Here is a 23,838-nt window from a genome sequence, read left to right on the forward strand (position 1 = left end):
CAAGGCACCGGGCATGCCGCCCCCCCCCCCCCCCCTTGCCGGTATTTCGGTGGTCGGGATTCTGGCATTGGGATTTTGACCACCAGGATTCCGATCGCTGGGATTTCAGACCAATCCCCTTCTGACGGTTAGAATCATCAGGACCATGCAAGCATGAGGGGTGCTATATCTGTACAAATTAAAAGAAACTGCTATGTGTTTATATCCCCTTCCATATATATATATATATATATATATATTATATATATATATATATATATATATATAATATATATATATATATATATATATATATATATATATATGGTACACACCAGTCAGAAAGGTGTTCCTATAAACACCACACCACTATCCCCTGTCCGATAACCTGTCCTTGAAAACGGGGCACATGGGAACCCGGAAAAGTCGGGCACAGAGACATGTGTTGTTACACATTAAATTTAATTTTTTTTGCAAAGCTGACTTGACTCCGTCTGTGCCGCAGCAAACCCCACACAGCCCTATATATATATATATATATATATATATATATAAATAAGGTACACACCAGTCAGAAAGGTGTTCCTATAAACACCACACCACTATCCCCTATCCGATAACTACAAATAAAGATTGACTATTGGGCCAGGAATAAAACAATGGATACTTTCTTGTACTGTATCCTCTAGTTCTTCTTTTCATATCATTCCGAGTACGTGACCTCCCATCGATAAATATACATAAGGCTAATGCAAATTGGGGATACATTAAAGAATATTCTACTTACAAATTGTGGACACTATGGGTGACATTAAATAGGATGCAAAAAAAAAAAAAATTGGGCGTCACTTTTTCCGAAATCACCAAGTTAATATGCGATTCATATACATTGTAATGGGAAAACATCTGGTTGCGGATTCCGGGCTAACTAAAAATCGCCACTTCCGAATATGCGAAATGCGTCAAAAACATAATTTTACCCCCCCCCCGCAAATTTGCATATTCGGAAGTGGCGATTTTTAGTTATGCCGGAATTCGCAACCAGATGTTTTTCCATTATAAAGTAGAGAGATAGAAGTGGGCAGATAGGCGGGCGGCTGAAAAGAGTGGTGGATGTCCTTTTGCCCAATTCTGTCACTATTGCTGCATTCAGGCTCTTTAATAATGGCATAACACAGCAGATGTGAGCAGATTGGTAGTTGCTGGAAACCTGTAAATTCAAAAAGAAAAAATTGATTTTTGGTACTCCTATCCTTTTGATCCTAATGGGCCAGTCCCCTAATTAAATGAAGCTTCAATCATACAATCATGCAGCAGATGGATTGTATGATGGATTGTATGACAGGTTGTGAGTACAGTACATTGTGTGTCCAAAAACCACCAAGGCCTGCCGGGGAGTTGAAGGGAAATTGGACACAATTATGATTGTAAGACCAATCTTTCTGATGTATGGCAGCTTTAGTATTCTTGGGCTGCATTGTGCCTTTAGGAGTCGATATATCCACAATATACAGGGACTGATACAGAGGGGGGTGAAAGAGGTGATAGCCCCCCCCCCCCTAGGGTCCTCCTGCCTCATGCTAGCCACTGGTCCTGTCACTCAATATACTGTACCTCCAGCCTGCTGGCTGTTGCTGGACGCTGTGTGAGAGGACAGCCAGGACTGCCACTGGTGCAGGCTCACAGTCCCAGGGAAGCAGCTCAGGTCTGGCACTTCTCACCTGGCAGTTCTGGCAGCCAGCATCCCCCTCCTGCACTGTAAAGTATGATCTTTAACCTTTTGCTTGTGTACACACAGCAGCTGACCTACGGAGGAGTCCCGTTATTGCCGCTGAAGAGTGCAAACAGACAGGAGGGAGGAGGGGCAGTGAGCGGAGGAAGCTACAGAGCTCTGTCCATTACTTAAAGTCAGCATATATTCCCCCAAATACAGAAGGAAGAGACACAGGATAACGTGGCAGTGTTATCATCACTAGGCTGCCTTCTGAATTATCTGATGGATGCACTGCCCATTACCAGGTGACTGCGGGTATGGGTAAAAACCGGACCAAGACAAGACCCCCAGACAGCCGGCCAGACAGACTGCAAACTCTGCACTTTGGAGCTTGTAGCGTCCGGTCTGGAAGGTGTTCTGTCCGGGAGTGTCCTTTCCGGTGGGCTGCCTGTGACAGCTGTTGCCAGAGAGAGGAGGAGGGGGAGAATAAAGCCTCCCTGCATGGTCTGGGCATGTAGCAAAACCGGAACGTGCGGACCACACGGGGAGGCTGTAATCTCCCCTTCCCCATGTCCTTGGTGAAAGCTATCACAGGGACCCCACCGGACAAGACACCCCCCTGGGCCAGACACACCGACCGGACACTTCAAGCTCTGGACTGCAGATTTTGATGTCTGGTCCGGCGGTCCGGGGTCTAGTCCGGGTCCGGTTTTTACATAGTCCCGGTGACTGCTGTCCCTGGTCTCAGTGCCCCCTCCATGCTGTTTTTTGTGAACACTCATTACATACATGTTTATCTTTGTGCATACATGTACATTTACAGCATATACACTGTGTAAATACCTCCTAGTATCCCCCCTCCTATGTATACCTCAATGCCTTCCCTACATCTCCCCACTGTGTATGTGCCTCCTAGCCCCCTCCTATGTATACACCAATACCTTCCCTGTTACCCACTGTGTTTATAACCCTTATTGCCCATCCTATGTATACCGGTTGAGTATCTCTTATCCGGATATCTCAAAACCAAAATATTCCGAAAACCATAAGTTTTGAGAATATTTGGGGATTTTTTCCCCCCCTTACCTATTTTTCATACTCACCTCGTCCCTGGTGTCCATCAGATTCATCTTTAGTGGCATCTCAGGTCCCAAGGATGCATTGCTCAGATGCACTGGTGACGTGTGCAATGCGCCCTTGGGACAAGGGATTCAGCTGAAGACAAATCCAATGATCTCCATGGACACCGTGGGCGTTGGAGGACTACCAAGGGTGCAGGTGAGTATGCAAAAAAAAAAAAAACTATTCAAAAGATCCAGAGAAATCCCTTCTCCAAAATATTTGTGGTCCCAAGGAGTCAGGACTGGGAAGGGGAGGAGTCAGGACTGGGGAGGAGAGGAGTCAGGGCAGGGTCAAGATTATACAGTAAACCACCCACCCTAGAAGAGAAGTCTAGATCCGCCCCTGACACCATATTGCTTTTGAAATGTGTTTGAATGTCTCATTAAAATGAGAAACGTATGGCGAATGATTGGTTCAATAATTAAAGTTACGGGAAAAATGGAAGAGGATGAAACCTAATAAGGTGACAAAGATACGTTTGCTAATACTGACAGATTTAAATGAGAGCCTTACTATAGTCAGTGAGAAGACTCATTAAGTCGATAATGCATAATATTTAAGTTCAGTTATAATCACTCATGGAGAAATTGGGGAGGAAATAGGGATTTTACATCTAGACAACCCCTGCATTAAAAATCCCTATGGGGTCCTAGAGTGGAGATCCGATTACAGGACAACAAATGCGACTCATCCTTCCTACTATCCTGACCAATCAGTTCAATTGGGATCAATATAAGTAATAGGACTATATCTACTACCACAATATAAATGGACAATATGGGGATATATAGAGACTCAACTCTTGTGTAGAGTGGAAATCAAATTCCAGGGTGGAATTGTGTGGACGCACGTACACATAAATGCATGGGTTCCCACACACAGATCCATCCATGATATACTGTTTATAACTAAGGGAACACAGAAATTACATATTGTTGAGCTCTATAGTTTTGTTCAATCCAGAAGGGAAGAGAGTACAGTATATTATTGAATAGATCCAATAGGAGGATTTCTCTGGAACATTGCAAACGGCAAGCGGCTGGCGAGGGGGTTGGGCGGTGAGGATGGCTTTTCCTTGCCAAAAAAGCCATCCTCGTGGTACAGACCCCCATAGCCAACACTAGCAGGACCATTGAATATACTGGTTATTCTTTTAATTCCTGGTAACTTAATTGACTCAACTTTACGTTGATGTTTTGTCTTTGTATGACGAGACTGACTATGCATTTCGATAAACCTTAAATAATGTTTCTTCTACCTATATGTACCAGAAATCTTACGTTGAGTGCACATGTCGTGCATCCACTGTATTGTGCCCCACAGAAATGCATAATAAGATAAATTACATATGTTGAAGAACATTCAATATGCGTTTTTTTATGTATGAGGGGTATCTACAGTATGTTAGTGGAAGAGAATCAATAAATAGGCAAGTGATGCATTTAGTTCTTCTACATTTGAAACAACCCAATATACTAGACTAGGAATTGATTGGTTCTGAACCAACGGAACTATAATAATTAGGAGCTAGTGCATTTTTTAAAGATGAATTCCTCTTGAACACAACTCTAGGTTCTTTACTGAGTGATTTTGTTAAAGTATTGTCACTCAACAGTATCCAATAGTTCTTCTTGATGATCTCCCTGTGAATAGGTATTAAACTTAGTTACGGAAGTAGGGGAATAATCGGTAGATATTGTCAGATCCTCATTATTTTTGGTATTAGATAACAGAGTATCACTTGTCAGAGTAAGGGCTTCTCCCTTTGCTTTAACCAAAAGTTTTACGGATATCCTAGTTCACGAAATTAAGTGACAAAAAAACAAATACCCTGCACTTATAAAAATAACTATAATGATATAGTATGTATTTACCTGTAGGTAACGTGTACAACACTTTACCTATTACACATAGTACTAACAGAACTAATACCATTACAGTGGATTAAAGTTACATTTTATATATGCAGATTTTCGTTATGTCTCCTTTTCACTGATCTAAAACAGACAAATGGAGGAGGGCACAGGACCATTGATTGAAGCATTTTTCTAGAAGAGATACACCTTTCAAAATCGATAAATTGAAAACGTTATGTCATTAAATTTACATGTTTTTGTTTAGTTTATTGATATTTTTATTGTTTCTCATTAGATAAAGATCTATTCTTACATTAAAATTTGTATTTGGTATTTCATTCTTATCAGTCAGCAACCATATCCTTATAGTTATTTTTATAAGCGCAGATTATTTCTTTTTTGTAGTCAAAGTTCTCACAAATTGAGCACTGTTTTGGACGGATGCCAATCATTCTGCTGCTAATTAATAAATTAATTTTATTTTTTTATCTATCAGCACCCGATTTTTGGTTTTGTTTTCAAGAAATAAAATTGAAAGCTTGTCAGCTTGCGTCATAACATCACTGGTATCAGAAAAATTTAGCCTAATTCTAAGATATTGGCTTTAAGGTAAACCCATGGTCAATGGTGACAACTCGATAATTAAGAAAAGTATTACAATCTACTTCCTTACAGTATGTTGATGTATGCATAGTTTTATCTTTTGTGGAAAGAGCAATATCCAGAAAGGATATATTTGATTTGTGAATAGTGCTAGTAAAATTCAAACCAAATGTATTATTGCTTAAAAATAATACAAAATTTTGAGACAACTCAAGAACTCCATCCCAAATTAAAAACATGTAACAAATATAGCGCCCAAAGAGCACAAAATTCACCCCATAAAGACTGCCCCAGATGTATTCCTCCTCCTAGTGGCCCATAAACAAGTTGGAATAACTAGGGGCAAATTGAGTGCCCATGGTGGTCCCAAGGCTCTGAAAATAAAAACACCCATCAAAAAGTAAAGTAATTATGTGATAATATAAAGTGAACAGAAATTAGAGTAAAATCATTTCTGGTGTCACTGAGATCCAAATCCTAATTTAAATAATATTGAAGTGCTTAAATGCCTTTCTCATGGGATATGTTTGTATAGAGCCACTCTACATCGCACGTCATAAAAATAAAATTAGAATCCCATTCTACGTTGTTGACCAAGTCGAGAAATTGTGTGTTATCTTTGATGTAGGATCTCAATGACACCACAGACTTCCCTCCGCCAATGCCCCATCAAGCATCTTCCTAACTTTAGCAGAGCAGATTAAGGTGGGATTATTGGGAAGGACAGTGCAATTTTTTTTTGTTGGATTGACTTGAATATACAGCATACAACCTGCACCGCACAACATGTACCTTCTGTTTTCTACCAAAGCAAAACATCTCTTAAGGCAAAGTTGTGATGGTAACATACTGTTCAGTCCTGTGAATCCACAGATCCCAGCCAGCCCTGGAATGTACTGTAATTTGTTTTAACACAAGAGTATTATGCTACAACACTATTGGGGTTGTTTACGGGATCCCAGGGCATATCATGCCTGCTGCCACAAGGCTGACAGTAATATGCCGATGGTGATGATTCTGATGCCTAGTAATTAAGCTAACTCTTGCCCCCAACTAAACATATCCCTCCCTACCTGAAGCCTAACCCAAATTGATGCCCCCAGCAGCCTGACTCTAATAATACTACCTTAGTGATTAACCCTAATGATACCTTCTTAATGCCTAACCCCCCCCCCCCTCCACTGCCTAATCCTAGACTCTAGCCTAAACTTACACCGTCCCCAAATACTTACATTTGGGTTTCAGACAGCTGGAATTCCTGTGTCAGCATTTCCGGCACATACTGTAGAGAGTATTAGTTTTATGCTGATAATGTTGCATCATTTCTAGAAACGTAAAGTTTCTTCAAGCTCTACATTATGTTCTGTGCACCAACGTGTTAAATAAACTACTGTCTGACACCACTTCCCATTAATGGCAAGGAAAAGGCTGAAATATTGTGAGGAACTTTGTTACCACTGGGTGGCAGTCTATACCACAGAGACTATTGTCCATCTATTATACTGTACATGATTTATTAATGTACAAGAACCAATCTTTACAATGCTGAGCAGTAAGTGTAAGTGCTCTGGTAGTTTCTGTTCATTTGTAAATTGAAGAGTCAATTTAAGCGTTCTGTGAACTTTGTATTTTATTGTCTCTCCAATGTGTTTTTGAAAGTATCATTTCAGAGTTTTCCTCTCCTTAACCTCTAGGTCCAGAAAATAATAGGTTAAGGGATATTGCTATGGGTAATTGAACTGAGCATGTGTCAGTAAAAGTGCTCCTCTGTCACCAATATTCGTTCTCATTTAAATTTTAAAGGAAGAAGAAATAATAGCATTGAATAAAAGGAATGAAGTCTTGGCATTGTAGTACTCCCTTCCTCCAGGGTGTGGTACTTGTTCAACTTTTATCAATATTTATATTAGATGAGGTTGAATGAGCCATATACTGTACATTATTTGTCTTCATTTACTAAATATGATTTGGCGAACCCTAGAATTTTGCCTAATGTTTGACACTGTTATAGCTACAGCAGGAAGATTGTGCAATGCTCGCATAATGATTAGTTTCACCTCTCGGTTCCTCAGGCTGTATATCAGTGGGTTCAGCATTGGTGTCACCACAGAATAAAGGATAGAGGACATCTTGTCTAGTTCCACAGTGTCACTGGAAGAAGACCGTAAGTAAGCAGAAAAAATTGCACCAAAGAAGATGCAGACGCACATGAGATGTGAGGAGCAGGTGCTGAATGCTTTCTGCCGGCCCTCAGAAGATTTAATGCCTAAAATTGTATGAATAATGAGAATATATGAGACTAGAATAATCATCACACAACATGTGCCAGCAGATGCTACAATGGCTACAGTTATCATATTACAGGAGAACGTGTCAGAGCAGGAGAGTTTGTACAGAGAATGCGTGTGACAATAGAAATGGTCTATAAGGTTTGACCTGCAGAAACTGATACTGAACACGCAGCTGGTCTGCACCGATGACTGCAGGAAGCCAATGGAGGTGACAAGGAGAACAAGAGACAGACATTTCTTCTTTGTCATTATAGACACATAGTGGAGCGGGTGGCAGATAGCAGCGTACCGGTCATAGGCCATGTTGGAGAGAAGAAGAGCCTCAGTATATCCTAAAGCAGCAAGGAAATAAAACTGTAGGGCGCAGCCATTGAATGATATGGTTTTACTTACAGAAATGAGGTCATGTGTCATCTTAGGAGTTATAACTGAGGAGTAGAATATATCCACCAGAGAGAGGTAGCTCAGGAAGTAGTACATCGGGGTATGGAGGGTTGTGCTGCTATAGATAATTGTCATCATGCCAACATTTGCCAGTATGGTCACCATATAAATGAGTAAGAAGAGAATGAAAAGGAACGGGGCAAGGATACCATTATCAGTTAGTCCTGTAAATACAAAGACCTTCACTTGGGTCTTGTTCATGACGTCCATATACATCTCACTAGAGGGGACAAAATGAAATATATTCAAAGTGTATAGGACGCTTCCATGTACATCTCCCAAAAAGGTTAGCAACATAAAACCACTCTTTCATATAAATGTCTCTCTCTGGAATAAATGTATTCTAATTCTAATTGATACAAGATTGCATTTGGAAAATCTATCACAGACATGATTCTCCTTTAGTGATTTTTGGTTTCTATTCTCCATTTTATTTTACATGGTAATTGTAGACAACAGCATTACCATATACAGACTTGCAGCAGAAAACAAGTAATGAATGATTTAGTCATTGAACAAGGCAATTACCATCCTCAAGACTAACAAATGGACATTACCCATCAGTCATACCTATAGGTTCTGTGCCCACCTCCATCATTGTGCCAGGGCCTGACCAAACACTTTGCCAGGTGAAACTCCAGTGCGTTGCTTGCCAGTGATGTCATCACTGGGCATCATGGTTGTTGGGCCATGTGGACACAAACAGGGCCGCCGACAAGGGGGGTCTGGGGGTACTTGAGTTCCAGGCCCCGCCGCTCTGACAGAGGGTAGCTCTATTCCCAGAACCCCAGCCCCTTCACTTGCCTTCTACACAGAGGCACCGCTGACTGAGCCCTGCCCGGCCGCACCCACGCAGTTACGCCCCCTCATTCATCCGCCATCCAGCGGTAATTATTTATGCAGCCTGAGCCTGCAGTGAGGCCGCCCAGCACCCGGCTCTGAGTTAATTGTGGCGGGCCTGCGCCGGCAACCCTGTTATATCTCCTGCTGCTGCTCTCCTGACCGGGCAACACAGGGGACTGTATTTCTGGGACAGTGCAGAAGCATAGATGAAGCTGCCGGCATGAAATGAGAGCACTGGGCACCTCACACACTGTTCTTCCATGTAAATGGGCTACTCTGTGTCTGGGGCATTGCTGGAGCACGGATGAACCTGTCATGTAATGTAAGCACAGTGTTATTCTGTGTAGGGGGTACTGTGTGTATGGGACAGGAGCAGAGAATGGGAGGCAGCCCCAGTGTGACGGGAGCTGCACTAGTGTTATAAATGCATTTCCATCATGTGTCAAGTCATTATTTCAGTACAGTGCAGACTTCATGACATGTGGTCACCCAGCCCAGCCTTTCCTATCCTGTGCACCCCATGTCTTGCCTTCACAGTCCTTGGCACCCCAGGTCAAGCCTTCCCTGCCCTGTGCATCCCAATTAAGGACCTATCCAGCACTCCCTGCCCTACATCCCCCTTTTTTTATTGGATCTTAATGCCTCACCTATCCCCCCCTCCCCCCAGCTGTGCCTCCAGCTCCACCCACCTTTTTATTTTTTATTTTTAGGGGGCCCTGCCTACTTTGTCAGTCCCGGGCCCCGCAAATTCTAGTGGCAGCCCTACCAAACAGGACACTTGTCTCCCCGGGCCCACAGACAGCTGTGCAAAAACAAAGCTTCCAGTGTGAATACATATACAGTATATTCCTTTGTACAATGATAGTTACATAACTTTATAGGAGTCCACATTGACACCAATTAGTAGAAGTGATGTACGGGCATCATTATAAAACTATTAGACCCCCAGATTAAAAAATAGAATGAAAGTCATTTTATATAGATTAAGTCTGGGGACGGATACAGGTGACTCCCACATAAAGTTCCCCAAATGTGTAAGTACAGAGGAACAATATCCATAGTACATGAACTATATCCAATCACCTCGCTGCCTTTGTACAAGGATCCATCAGCTACACCAGTGGTCCTCACCCGTGGTCTTCACCCGTGGTCCTCACTCGTGGTCCACAATGCTATCCAGGTGAAGCCCAGGTGACTTAATTTGTACCTCTGTCTGCATGACTATACCATGTGTGAATAAGCAGGGAAAGCCATAAAACCTGGACTGTTGGTATGATGTGATGTGATGTGATGTGAGAACCGCAGTTGAGGACCACTGACCTACAGAAAGTGTTTACAAACCTAAAGCCAATCGACAATTCATGGATCCAGTGACAATACTCAGTATCACTCTACACTCCCATTGTGAGGAATTCAGGACATATCTCCCAATATGACCCTCTCCAGGAGGGACGCATTGCTCTGTTTCTGATCTTCCCTCTTAATGTGTGATTGCTGTCACCTGTTTTAAACAGGTAAATAGGTAAGAAAGGTGTTTCCACACAGGTGATGGCAATCATACATTAAGAGAGAATTCCAGAAACAGAGCAATGAGTCCCTCCTGGAGAGGGTCATGTTGGGAGGTAGGTCATGATGATAACTTGTAGACGTGAAATGATACAAACATGTCAGATATTATCAGTTCTATACAAATGACAGTAACATATCTTTTCTAAACGCACCAGTGTTAGTGAATGGGCCCCATTGCACCATGTTCACTGTTACATATATTATAGTTACTGTATTCGCTGGAATTGTGGGGTTCCTATTAATTGTGACCCTGATATCAAAGCTGAAGACACCCAGACCACAGCGGCACCTACCGTGTACATAGGATTACAGTGCGAATAATACAAAGGACATTTCTGATGAATAACACAAATAACATATAGGACGCCTCTGTCAGATATTAATTCAGGTATTAATAGTAACTGACCTGAGATATCCTGAAGTGCCTGGTATCAGAGTAACAATGTACTTACGTCAGCTGGTCCCTGACTTGTATTTAAATACAATCTAAAAGAAAATAACAATTAAAATGAATAGTGAAATGATTCCTGATTTTGGAGTCTGACATCTGTGAGATGTAGATCCGGCATTTACAGCTCAAAGCTTCTCCTCTATGTGATTCCGGGGCCTTTCTTATACTAAACTCAGTCCCCCAGAAGTATAATTATCCTCTGCCCCAGAGCACATGGAGCGCATTGTGAATTAGAAACAAATTAATTGGGGACCTGATTATTTTTACTTGTGCTTTAGTTTAACCCTGATGTAAGGAATGAACTTAAATAAAGTTATTTTCTCTTTTGCATATTTGTTTATATTTTATTGATGTTCAACGAATTTGTCCTGCAATGTAGTCCATTTCATAGAGGTTGTCAGACTTAATCTTAGAAAAACAGGGGGGAGGTAGCACTGTAACCAATGAGGATTTTTGCTTAAAAATTGACATTTATTGGTACACATACTGTACATAAATGATAATAACAGGAGGTAACAATTGGGTTAAAAACATATACACACTGCCCCTTATGCCAATTGAAAGGATTGTGATGGGATCCGCTCCTATTAATGCCGTTGAAGGTGGTAACTCAAAAGGGGGAGGGGCAGTCACTGTAACATAGATATCATGCTAATGTTATGTTTTACATACATTTATCATCAATTGCTAAATAGGGGGCCCTTACAATATTTTGCTATGGGGCCAACTAATATCTAGGTACCCTCTGTGCGGGATGCTCACACGTCCCAGTCAGATGGAGCGCTATCTCACCAGAGGGGGCGAGCCCCATCGCTGGCTGAGAAGCACTCCATCTGTATATGTAGTATGTATTAAAGTTTTACTTTATTAGTGTGTGTGTGTATGTGTGTGTGTGATTTATTTGGGCATTAGTTATGTTGTGGAAGTACCAGAACCAGTGGTTCCAGTAATTCCAGTAATGCCTGCATGCTGAGACTTGTGTTCACCAAGTCCCAGCATGCGGGACAACATAATTGAATAATTTTGTTCTTTTTATTACACTTTTTAACCCCATCAGACTGCCATCCGCATCCAGGGTGATCATGTTTTGGCTGGGGGAACTTATGTAAAAAGTATCCCTCAACTGTGGCATAACATCTCTAGCTGTTTGAGCCAGGTTCTGGTTCCCAAAATACAGGGGACCCATACTTCTTTTGTCTCCTGTATATTTGGATACAGGACCGGGCCAAGAGCCTGGTGGTGGTTACAGAAATACAGGGGGACCCCAGATTTCTTTTCACCCTGTATTTCTGCAACCATGATTTGGCTCGTAGGTGGTTATTTTTCTTCCGTAAATTCAGCAGCCAAATACAAATGTCTTCACCATTGGAAAATACAAATTTCTCTTCAACAAAAAAAATATTTTTTTACCAGTTTCAAATTAGGCAGTTTAGCGTCCAAAGCAACTTAAGGACATTCTGTAACATACAGTAACAGTAGTCATCAAAGCATGGTCGGAGGTGCCTACAGAAGCCTGTGGCAGTATGGAATGAGTTTAGCAGGGTAGGTGAACATGACTGCAGCTAAACGGAGCTCAGCTTTGCCAGCATCTATCCCTTACCACTTTCCAATTAGGCAGATTAGATTCCAATGCAGCTTGGGGACATATTGAACAATAACAGTGGAAATCAAAACATGAATACTGTAGCTTGTGACATTATGAAATGAGTTCAGCGGAGAAGCCGGACATGTTTGCACATAAACTGAGCTCACTGTTTGAAATGCTTTGCGAGCGTCTCTTCCACAAAAAAAGTTTTCAGTAAATGCACTAAGCTAAGACAGCCGCAGGGGCGCGTGATGATCAACTGCAGAGATGTACTGTAATGTAGTGATGCTTAGTGAGTTTCATTTGCTACAGACATCCCAGGTGCTGAAAAATCTGAAAGCTGATATTTTATTATGTTGACATTCAGATACTGTATGATCCTAGTGATTTTTGTGGCACATCCTTGGGTGGATCTGGCATGCAGGGAAGCTGCCATGCCAGGGACATTTCTATCTGTGCCACATGCAGAGGCCCCTATCATTCATTGTTGCTCTGTTTGTCAGTCAACGCCAGCTCCTGTCACTCACTGCATGCACCTGGCTTCACCACATTGGAGTTTCCCTCCAAGCCCATTTCTGAATGCCACCATGACAGTCCAAGACAGCTAACAGTCCTGGGCCAAATTGGAAAGCAGTCTGCCATCAGCTGATCATCATGGCCAATCATCAACCAGCCAGGGGTATAAAGCCAGTTTACCAACAGTGAGGAATTGCCAGTGCTTTGTTGCAGATGTCTGCAAACCTGCTCCTGGTTGTCTGAAGACTCTAGTACTATTTTCACCAACAGATGGAGCCGCTCTCATCATCTCCAGCAAAGGACACACAAGCGTGCGAGAGGCTCATGTATCCATGATTACTGGTGCACCAACCACCAGATCCGGCCAGCTGACAAGCACCAGCAATAATGGGTATGGTCCCATCTATATAGCACTGTCTGACTCCTTCTGCAATCCTGAGTAGCTGCAGGGTTGCAATCATCAGTCCACTCTGTTGTTCCAGGATAGCTAAGCTGCATTAATTGGTCAATCCTAGTGTCCTGATAGCTGGCCTGCATTCTCCCACCTTCCAGCATTCATTGGTCAATCCTAGTGTCCTGATAGCTGGCCTGCATTCTCCCACCTTCCAGCATTCATTGGTCAATCCTAGTGTCCTGAATAGCTGGCCTGCATTCTCCCAGATTCCAGCATTCATTGGTCAATCCTAGTGTCCTGAATAGCTGGCCTGCATTCTCCCACCTTCCAGCATTCATTGGTCAATCCTAGTGTCCTGAATAGCTGGCCTGCATTCTCTTACCTTCCAACATTCATTGGTCAATCCTAGTGTCCTGATAGCTGGCCTGCATTCTCCCACCTTCCAGCATTCATTGGTCAATCCTAGTGTCCTGAATAGCTGGCCTGCATTCTCCCACCTTCCAGCATTCATTGGTCAATCCTAGTGTCCTGAATAGCTGGCCTGCATTCTCTTACCTTCCAACATTCATTGGTCAATCCTAGTGTCCTGATAGCTGGCCTGCATTCTCCCAGATTCCTGCACTCATTGGTCAATCCCAGTGTCCTGAGTATGTGGACTGTATTCTCCCAGCAACTCATAATCATTGGTTCATCCCAAAATCTCATGTCCCATCTGAGCATGAATAAATCTAACATGAACTCAGCCACACTCTTTGCTCGTGCCTCTAGTAACAGTTCCGCAATCAGACTGGGATTACAAATGACCACCTCCATGACAGTAGCCTGTCCCTGCGTTGGGCAGCCCCCAGCAGGCTTTTGCAAAAACTGCAACCAACTCCGAATCAGGCCCTATATGGCATAGGAAGTATAGACTAGCACGGCTACATCTATATGGAATTTCTATCCACTGAAGACATTTAGAATTTCTTGCTTCTGTGAGAAATACCTCCTTCATTCATGAGAATAGTGGCCTTGTAAGTTAGGAATACAGCTATTGCACAGTCCATTGCATTGTTTACAGTACATTGCATTTTGTGGCACCACAAATACAGTGGCTGTCTTGGGGTTAGTGGGTTTATGGATGGTTACCATACCCTCTGCTGTCACATTGCACATTACAATACAGAATGTATAGCGGGCATAGGGGAGGGAGCAGCTGAACTGTTTGCAGTGAGTGGGAATGAATAGGAGTGAGTGATGCTGAACATATGCTGAACTGAGCTCTTTGAGTGCCTGTACCTCTGGCAGTTTTGCTGTTTATGCAGTTTGTAACATGCAGTCCTTCACATGGAATTAATATGGTGCAACTAGGATTCTTGGATGGCAAGATGGTGTGAAGAGAGATTAGGGGGAGGAGCTAAGTGTAACAGCTGCCTGATATACTATATAAGTAGTGAGCAGACTCATTTGGAGCTTGCTCATTGAGAGAGACACTTGCAGACTATAGTGACGCTTGAATACTTAAGTGGCTTGTGAGTTGGAAACCGAAGCTGGTGAGTTAGAATACAGAAAAAGGTGAGTTTGCACACAAAATTAAAAATTTTCATATTCTATTTTATTGTAATATATGTATCTTCTTTTTATCCTATTGTAACCTGTTGCTTAATTTTGACACTTAATTCATTTTATCTATATTTTATCCAACATTGTATTTCTTTTTTCTCATTTACTGTTACTTTCCCTTATCTCTGCCACACATTTATTGCACTCTGTTTCCCTCTTCACGCCTGCTCACATTTGCCTCACTTCTCTGTTCCTTTCATACTCTCGCTTGTTGTTGTTTCATACTTAATTGGATTACTCAATCAACCTGATTTTACCCACTTGCCTCCTCTCTAACAGCTGTTTCTTGCCTGTTACCATCTCTCCTCTTTCATATCCCAAGCTATCTCACTCTGTTATCTACCATACCCTCGCAATCTACTACAGACGCTGTCTGTCTTCCCAAATACCTGCTCTCTGTCTGCTTTCACTAATCTACCCTCTCACCTCTGGTCCACCCACATCCAAGGACACTCCCTCGATCTCGTATTCTCTCGCTCTTGTTCCCTTACTGACTACACTATCTCGGCTTTTCCTCTTTCTGACCATCACCTCATCTCCTTCTCCCTCACTGCATCCCCCTCTCCCACCCCCCCTCACAAGCGCATTGATCAACACACTTGATCTTGCTGCCTTCTCAAACATGCTGTGTCCTCTTCTCGCCCCAATCGCCATCATGTCCTGCCCGAACCTTGCCTCCCTCTATAATGACACCCTATCTTCGGCATTGGACTCTGCTTGCCCTCCCTCCTCTATCCCCCTTCGATGCTCCAACCCCCAACCGTGGCACTCGCCTATCACCCGATTCCTTAAAAAGTGTTCTTGCACTGCTGAGCGCTTCTGGAAGAAATCATGCTCCCTCGCGGATTATCTCCATTTCAAATTCATTCTTTCCTCCTTCAGCTCTGCCCTTGCTCTGGCCAAGGAATCCTACTTTAAGTCCCTCATCCTTTCCCAATCATCCAACCCCTGCAGGCTCTTCGCCACCTTCAACTCCTTGCCACCCCCCCCCTCCTCCAGCTCTTCCATCCTCCATCGTAGCCGCTGATTTTGCTACCTACTTTTCAACCAAAATCTCCTCTCTCAGGACTGCCATCACTGCTGCCATGACCTCACCCTCTCCCTCCTACATCTCCACTCCCCTCCTTCTAACCCCTGTCCTCATTTTACCCCACCACTGCCACTGAAGTCCACTCTATTCTTTAATCCGCTTCTCCCTCCACCTGCCCGCTCGATCCTATCCCCTCCAATATTATCCGTCGTCTCAGTCCGTCAGTCTGCTCTCACCTGGCTCACCTCTTTAATCTTTCCCTATCCTCTGGGATCTTCCCCTCCTCCTTCAAACACGCTCTAGTTTCCCCAATTCTCACGAAACCAAATCTGGACCCCAACTCTTCATCCAACTACAGGCCCATATCCCTCCTCCCTTTTGGCTCCAAGTTTCTAGAACGTCTGGCCTATAATCGTCTCCTAAGCCACCTTACTGCTAACTCCATTCTAGACCCCCTCCAATCTGGGTTCCGCCCTTTACATTCCACTGAAACTGCCCTGACCAAAGTCACTAACGATCTATTTTCGGCTAAATCCAAAGGCCTCTTCTCTATCCTCATCCAGCTTAATCTTTTGGCTGGCTTTGACACTGTTGACCACCCTCTCCTGCTCAACACCCTCTGCTCCTTTGGCATCACTGGATCGGTCTTCTCCTGGTTCACCTCATACCTCTCCTAGCTCCTCCTCTTCTACTACCCCGCAGTCAGTCGGTGTTCCCCAAGGGTCAGTTCTTGGCCCTCTCCTCTTCTCCCTCTACACCACCTCTCTGGGCACCCTCATCAGCTCCTATGGTTTCCATTACCACCTTTACGCTGATGATAACCTAATCTATCTCTCCTCCCCCGACCTATCCCCATCACTCCTGTCCAAGGTCTCCGAATGCTTCACAGCCATCTCAGCCTGGATGACCCATCGCTTCCTGAAACTAAACATGGCTAAAACTGAACTTCTAATCTTCCATCCCACGAACATCCCCTCTTCGCTAAATATCTCCATCAGCATTGGTGAAACCGAGATCACCTTGACCAACCAAACGCGCTGCCTCTGTGTCATCATTGACTCCTCCCTCTCTTTCACCTCCGCAACATCTCACGCATCAGACCATTCCTCTCCACTGGCGCGACCAAAATTCTCATTCACTCTCTTGTCATCTCCCGCCTTGACTACTGCAACATCCTTCTCTCTGGGCTACCTCTCACCCGCCTTGCACCTCTCCAATTTATTCTTAATGCTGCTGTAGGCTCTTCTTCCTCTCCCGCCGCTCTACCTCCGCCTCCCCCCTCTGTCTATCTCTTCACTGGCTCCCCATTCCTTTCCGAGTTCTCTTTAAACTCCTCACCACCACCTACAAGGCTAGCTCCTCCTCCACCGCTCCTTACCTCTCTTCACTTATCTCTATTCACACTCCCTCCCGTCCTCTTCGTTCCATCGCTGACCGCCGACTGACCTCTCACCTCCTCCCACTCCTGTGTCCAAGACTTCTCTCGCGCTGCCCCCCCTGCACTGAAACAACCTCCCGCCACCAATCAGGCTTTCTGATTCCCTTCCCTCCTTCAAGCGCTCCCTCAAAACCAAGTTTTTTCGACTAGCCTATCCCTCCTCCTAACCTCTTTTGATCCTCCTATCCTGCCTCCATTACCATCCGTTCCTACTTATCCTATTGTTTTTCATTCGTTCACCCACCTCCTTTTTAGTATGTTAACTCTTATGAGTAGGGCCTTCCTTCCTCACGTACTCACGTACTCACCCTACCTCTTTACCTCACCTGTGCTCTACTTCATCTTCAGTCTCCTCGACAATCTCGACACCTACAGTACTTCTGAACTGATGCTGATTTTAGTTCTACCAGCTATACCCCTATTTATGCTGTATTTTATCAACACACCCTGTACGTTACCTTGTAATTTGTTTTTTTGTTTGCTATGTATGGCGCTGCGGACACTTTGTGGCGCCTTATAAATAAACGTACTACTACACTACTGTTAATCTCTCAACTTCACTTTCTCCTACCGCTCCTCCCCCCTCCCATACCTATCTTGACCCCTCGGCCCCACTCCCCTACCCTCCCAAGGACCCCCCCTTGCTTATACAATCTTAAAAACCTTATCCATATAAATACACAACCCACCCCCCTCTTTCCTGTGCCATATGGAACGCCAGATCCATCTGCAACAAACTCCCTGCCATCCTTGACCTTTTCAACTCTAGCGCATTCCACCTCCTTGCTATCACTGAGACCTGGCTCTCCACCTCTGATTCTGTCTCTCCACCTCTGATTCTGTCTCTCCAGCTGCTCTCTCCCATGGTGGCCTCTCTTTCTCTCACACCCACAGGCCTGATGGTCGCCAAGGTGGCGGTGTGGGTTTTCTCCTCTCAGCCTACTGCACCTACAGTGTCATTCACCCTGAACCCTCTCTCTTCTTCTCCTCCTTTGAGTCTCACTCCATCCGTCTGTACTACCCCTACCACCTCTGTGTTGCTGCAATCTACGGTCCCCCTGGCCCTATCTCCCAATTTCTTGACAACTTTGCCGCCTGGCTTCCACACTTCCTCTCCTCTGACCTTCCTTCTGTCATTCTTGGTGACTTTAATATCCCCTTGGATAACCCCACTGATCCTGGCACCTCCAAACTCCTCTCTCTCTGCTCCTCTCTTGGTCTATCTCAGTGGACTACTTCTCCCACCCACATCCAAGGACACTACCTGGATCTCGTCTTCTCCCGCTCTTGTTCCCTTACTGATTACACGACTGTATCTCGGCTTTTCCTCTTTCTGACCATCACCTCATCTCTTTCTCACTCACTGCTTCTCATTCACTATCTTGTCATCTCCCGCCTTGACTACTGCAACATCCTTCTCTCTGGGCTACCTCTCACCTGCCTCGCCCCTCTCCAATCCATTCTTAACGCTGCTGCTAGGCTCATCTTCCTCTCCCGCCGCTCTACCTCCGCCTCCCCCCTCTGTCTATCTCTTCACTGGCTCCCCATTCCTTTCCGGGTTCTCTTTAAACTCCTCACCACCACCTACAAGGCTCTCTCCTCCTCCACCGCTCCTTACCTCTCTTCATTGATCTCTATCCACACTCCATCCCGTCCTCTTCGCTCCATCACTGACCGCCGACTGACCTCTCACCTAATCACCTCCTCCCACTCCCGTGTCCAAGACTTCTCTCGCGCTGCCCCCCTGCACTGGACCAACCTCCCGCCACCCATCAGGCTTTCTGATTCCCTTACCTCCTTCAAGCGCTCCCTCAAAACCCACTTTTTTCGACTAGCCTATCCCTCCTCCTAACCTCTTTTGATCCTCCTATCCTGCCTCCGTTCCCATCCGTTCCTACTTATCCTATTGTATTTCGTTCTTCCACCCACCTATTTTTAGTATGTTAACTCTTATGAGTAGGGTCCTTCTTCCTCACGTACTCACCCTACCTCTTTACGTACTACTACTACTACATGCACAGCCTCAGCCGGGGTGTGAGCTATGAGCAGTACCGTCCATGTGCAGCCTCAGCCGGGGTGTGAGCTATGAGCAGTACCGTCCATGCACAGCCTCAGCCGGGGTGTGAGCTATGAGCAGTACCATCCATGCGCAGCCTCAGCCGGGGTGTGAGCTATGAACAGTATCCTCCATGCGCAGCCTCAGCCAGGGTGTGAGCTATGAGTGGTTCCCTCCATGCACAGCCTCAGCCGGGGTGTGAGCTATGAGCAGTACCCTCCATGCACAGCCTCAGCCGGGGTGTGAGCTATGAGCAGTACCCTCCATGCACAGCCTCAGCCGGGGTGTGAGCTATGAGCAGTACCCTCCATGCACAGCCTCAGGCGGGGTGTGAGCTATGAGCAGTACCGTCCATGCGCAGCCTCAGCCGGGGTGTGAGCTATGAGCAGTACCCTCCATGCGCAGCCTCAGCCGGGGTGTGAGCTATGAGCGGTACCATCCATGCACAGCCTCAGCCGGGGTGTGAGCTATGAGTGGTACCGTCCATGTGCAGCCTCAGCCGGGGTGTGAGCTATGAGCGGTACCCTCCATGTGCAGCCTCAGCCGGGGTGTGAGCTATGAGCAGTACCCTCCATGCGCAGCCTCAGCCGGGGTGTGAGCTATGAGTGGTATCATCCATGCACAGCCTCAGCCGGGGTGTGAGCTATGAGCGGTATCCTCCATGCACAGCCTCAGCCGGGGTGTGAGCTATGAGCGGTACCCTCCATGCGCAGCCTCAGCCGGGGTGTGAGCTATGAGCGGTACCCTCCATGTGCAGCCTCAGCCGGGGTGTGAGCTATGAGCGGTACCCTCCATGCGCAGCCTCAGCCGGGGTGTGAGCTATGAGCGGTACCCTCCATATGCAGCCTCAGCCGGGGTGTGAGCTATGAGCAGTACCCTCCATGCGCAGCCTCAGCCGGGGTGTGAGCTATGAGTGTTATCATCCATGCACAGCCTCAGCCGGGGTGTGAGCTATGAGTGGTATCCTCCATGCACAGCCTCAGCCGGGGTGTGAGCTATGAGCGGTACCCTCCATGCGCAGCCTCAGCCGGGGTGTGAGCTATGAGCGGTACCCTCCATGTGCAGCCTCAGCCGGGGTGTGAGCTATGAGCGGTACCCTACATGCGCAGCCTCAGCCGGGGTGTGAGCTATGAGCGGTACCCTCCATGCGCAGCCTCAGCTGGGGTGTGAGCTATGAGCGGTACCGTCCATGTGCAGCCTCAGCCGGGGTGTGAGCTATGAGCAGTATCCTCCGTGCGCAGCCTCAGCCGGGGTGTGAGCTATGAGCCGTACCGTCCATGTGCAGCCTCAGCCGGGGTGTGAGCTATAATCAGTATCCTCCATGCGCAGCATCAGCCGGGGTGTGAGCTATGAGCGGTACCATCCATGCACAGCCTCAGCTGGGGTGTGAGCTATGAGCATTACTGTCCATGTGCAGCCTCAGCCGGGGTGTGAGCTATGAGCAGTACCGTCCATGCACAGCCTCAGCCGGGGTGTGAGCTATGAGTGGTATCATCCATGCGCAGCCTCAGCCGGGGTGTGAGCTATGAGCGGTACCCTCCATGCGCAGCCTCAGCCGGGGAGTGAGCTATGAGCGGTACCCTCCATGCGCAGCCTCAGCCGGGGTGTGAGCTATGAGCGGTACCGTCCATGTGCAGCCTCAGCCGGGGTGTGAGCTATGAGCAGTATCCTCCGTGTGCAGCCTCAGCCGGGGTGTGAGCTATGAGCCGTACCGTCCATGTGCAGCCTCAGCCGGGGTGTGAGCTATAATCAGTATCCTCCATGCGCAGCATCAGCCGGGGTGTGAGCTATAAGCGGTACCATCCATGCACAGCCTCAGCCGGGGTGTGAGCTATGAGCAGTACCGTCCATGTGCAGCCTCAGCCGGGGTGTGAGCTATGAGCAGTACCGTCCATGCACAGCCTCAGCCGGGGTGTGAGCTATGAGTGGTATCATCCATGCGCAGCCTCAGCCGGGGTGTGAGCTATGAGCGGTATCATCCATGTGCAGCATCAGCCGGGGTGTGAGCTATGAGCGGTATCATCCATGTGCAGCCTCAGCCGGGGTGTGAGCTATGAGCAGTACCGTCCATGCACAGCCTCAGCCGGGGTGGGAGCTATGAGCGGTACCATCCATGTGCAGCCTCAGCCGGGGTGTGAGCTATGACTGGTACAATCCATGCACAGCCTCAGCCGGGGTGTGAGCTATGAGCGGTACCGTCCATGCACAGCCTCAGCCGGGGTGTGAGCTATGAGCGTTACCTTCCATGCGCAGCCTCAGCCGGGGTGTGAGCTATGAGTGGTACCCTCCATGCGCAGCCTCAGCCGGGGTGTGAGCTATGAGTGGTACCCTCCATGCACAGCCTCAGCCGGGGTGTGAGCTATGAGCAGTACCCTCCATGTGCAGCCTCAGCCGGGGTGTGAGCTATGAGTGGTACCGTCCATGCGCAGCCTCAGCCGGGGTGTGAGCTATGAGCAGTACCCTCCATGTGCAGCCTCAGCCGGGGTGTGAGCTATGAGCGGTACCCTCCATGTGCAGCCTCAGCCGGGGTGTGAGCTATGAGTGGTACCCTCCATGTGCAGCCTCAGGCGGGGTGTGAGCTATGACTGGTACCATCCATGTACAGCCTCAGCCGGGGTGTGAGCTATGAGCGGTACCCTCCATGTGCAGCCTCAGCCGGGGTGTGAGCTATGAGCGGTACCCTCCATGTGCAGCCTCAGCCGGGGTGTGAGCTATGAGCGGTACCATCCATGCACAGCCTCAGCCGGGGTGTGAGCTATGAGCGGTACCGTCCATGCACAGCCTCAGCCGGGGTGTGAGCTATGAGCGTTACCTTCCATGCGCGTCCTCAGCCGGGGTATGAGCTATGAGCAGTACCCTCCATGCACAGCCTCAGCCGGGGTGTGAGCTATGAGCGGTACCATCCATGCACAGCCTCTGCCGGGGTGTGAGCTATGAGTGGTACCCTCCATGCACAGCCTCAGCCGGGGTGTGAGCTATGAGTGGTACCCTCCATGTGCAGCATCAGCCGGGGTGTGAGCTATGACTGGTACAATCCATGTGCAGCCTCAGCCGGGGTGTGAGCTATGAGTGGTACCCTCCATGCGCAGCCTCAGCCGGGGTGTGAGCTATGACTGGTACAATCCATGCACAGCCTCAGCCGGGGTGTGAGCTATGAGCGGTACCGTCCATGCACAGCCTCAGCCGGGGTGTGAGCTATGAGCGTTACCTTCCATGCGCAGCCTCAGCCGGGGTGTGAGCTATGAGTGGTACCCTCCATGCACAGCCTCAGCCGGGGTGTGAGCTATGAGCAGTACCATCCATGCACAGCCTCAGCCGGGGTGTGAGCTATGAGCAGTACCCTCCATGCACAGCCTCAGCCGGGGTGTGAGCTATGAGCAGTACCCTCCATGCGCAGCCTCAGCCGGGGTGTGAGCTATGAGCGGAACCGTCCATGCACAGCCTCAGCCGGGGTGTGAACTATGAGCGTTACCTTCCATGCGCAGCCTCAGCCGGGGTGTGAGCTATGAGTGGTACCCTCCATGCGCAGCCTCAGCCGGGGTGTGAGCTATGAGCGTTACCTTCCATGCGCAGCCTCAGCCGGGGTGTGAGCTATGAGTGGTTCCCTCCATGCACAGCCTCAGCCGGCGTGTGAGCTATGAGCAGTACCCTCCATGCGCAGCCTCAGCCGTAGTGTGAGCTATGAGTGGTACCCTCCATGCGCAGCCTCAGCCGGGGTGTGAGCTATGAGTGGTTCCCTCCATGCGCAGCCTCAGCCAGGGTGTGAGCTATGAGCGGTACCGTCCATGCGCAGCCTCAGCCGGGGTGTGAGCTATGACTGGTATCATCCATGCACAGCCTCAGCCGGGGTGTGAGCTATGAGCGGTACCGTCCATGCGCAGCCTCAGCCGGGGTGTGAGCTATGAGCGGTACCGTCCATGCACAGCCTCAGCCGGGGTGTGAGCTATGAGCGGTACCGTCCATGCGCAGCCTCAGCCGGGGTGTGAGCTATGAGTGTTACCGTCCATGCACAGCCTCAGCCGGGGTGTGAGCTATGAGCGGTACCATCCATGTACAGCCTCAGCTGGGGTGTGAGCTATGAGCAGTACCCTCCATGCACAGCCTCAGCCGGGGTGTGAGCTATGAGCGGTACCCTCCATGCACAGCCTCATACGAGGTGTGAGCTATGAGCTGTACCATTCATTCTGCTATACTTGTGAGAATTCCCCCCCAAAAAGTGTGAGACCTTTAAAATGTAATTATCCCCTGAAATTATTACAGGGGTTCTGCAGTAGTCTGAAGTATCCACTGTGCATTTTATGTTTCCCATCTCAATATCAATGGTGTTGGCCATTTCATTGTATAG

The 23,838-nt window shown here is 47.2% G+C and overlaps 1 protein-coding gene across 1 annotated transcript; it reads right to left on the reverse strand.

Annotated features, from left to right (window-relative positions):
• Window positions 1-7,223: 7,223 nt before the first annotated feature.
• LOC146072195 (olfactory receptor 5AP2-like) lies at window positions 7,224-8,225 on the reverse strand. The gene has a single exon (XM_083179522.1). The coding sequence runs from the start codon at window positions 8,223-8,225 to the stop codon at window positions 7,224-7,226; it is 1,002 nt and encodes a 333-aa protein (XP_083035648.1).
• Between the last annotated feature and the right edge of the window lie 15,613 nt (window positions 8,226-23,838).

The sequence above is a fragment of the Crinia signifera genome, chromosome 4 (genome assembly GCF_055691185.1).
Source record: "Crinia signifera chromosome 4, ASM5569118v1, whole genome shotgun sequence".
NCBI lineage: Eukaryota > Metazoa > Chordata > Amphibia > Anura > Myobatrachidae > Crinia > Crinia signifera.

Coding starts and splice junctions, on each gene's coding strand:
- LOC146072195 (XM_083179522.1), bottom strand. CDS start 8,225: ATGTATATGGACGTCATGAACAAGACCCAAGTGAAGGTCTTTGTATTT.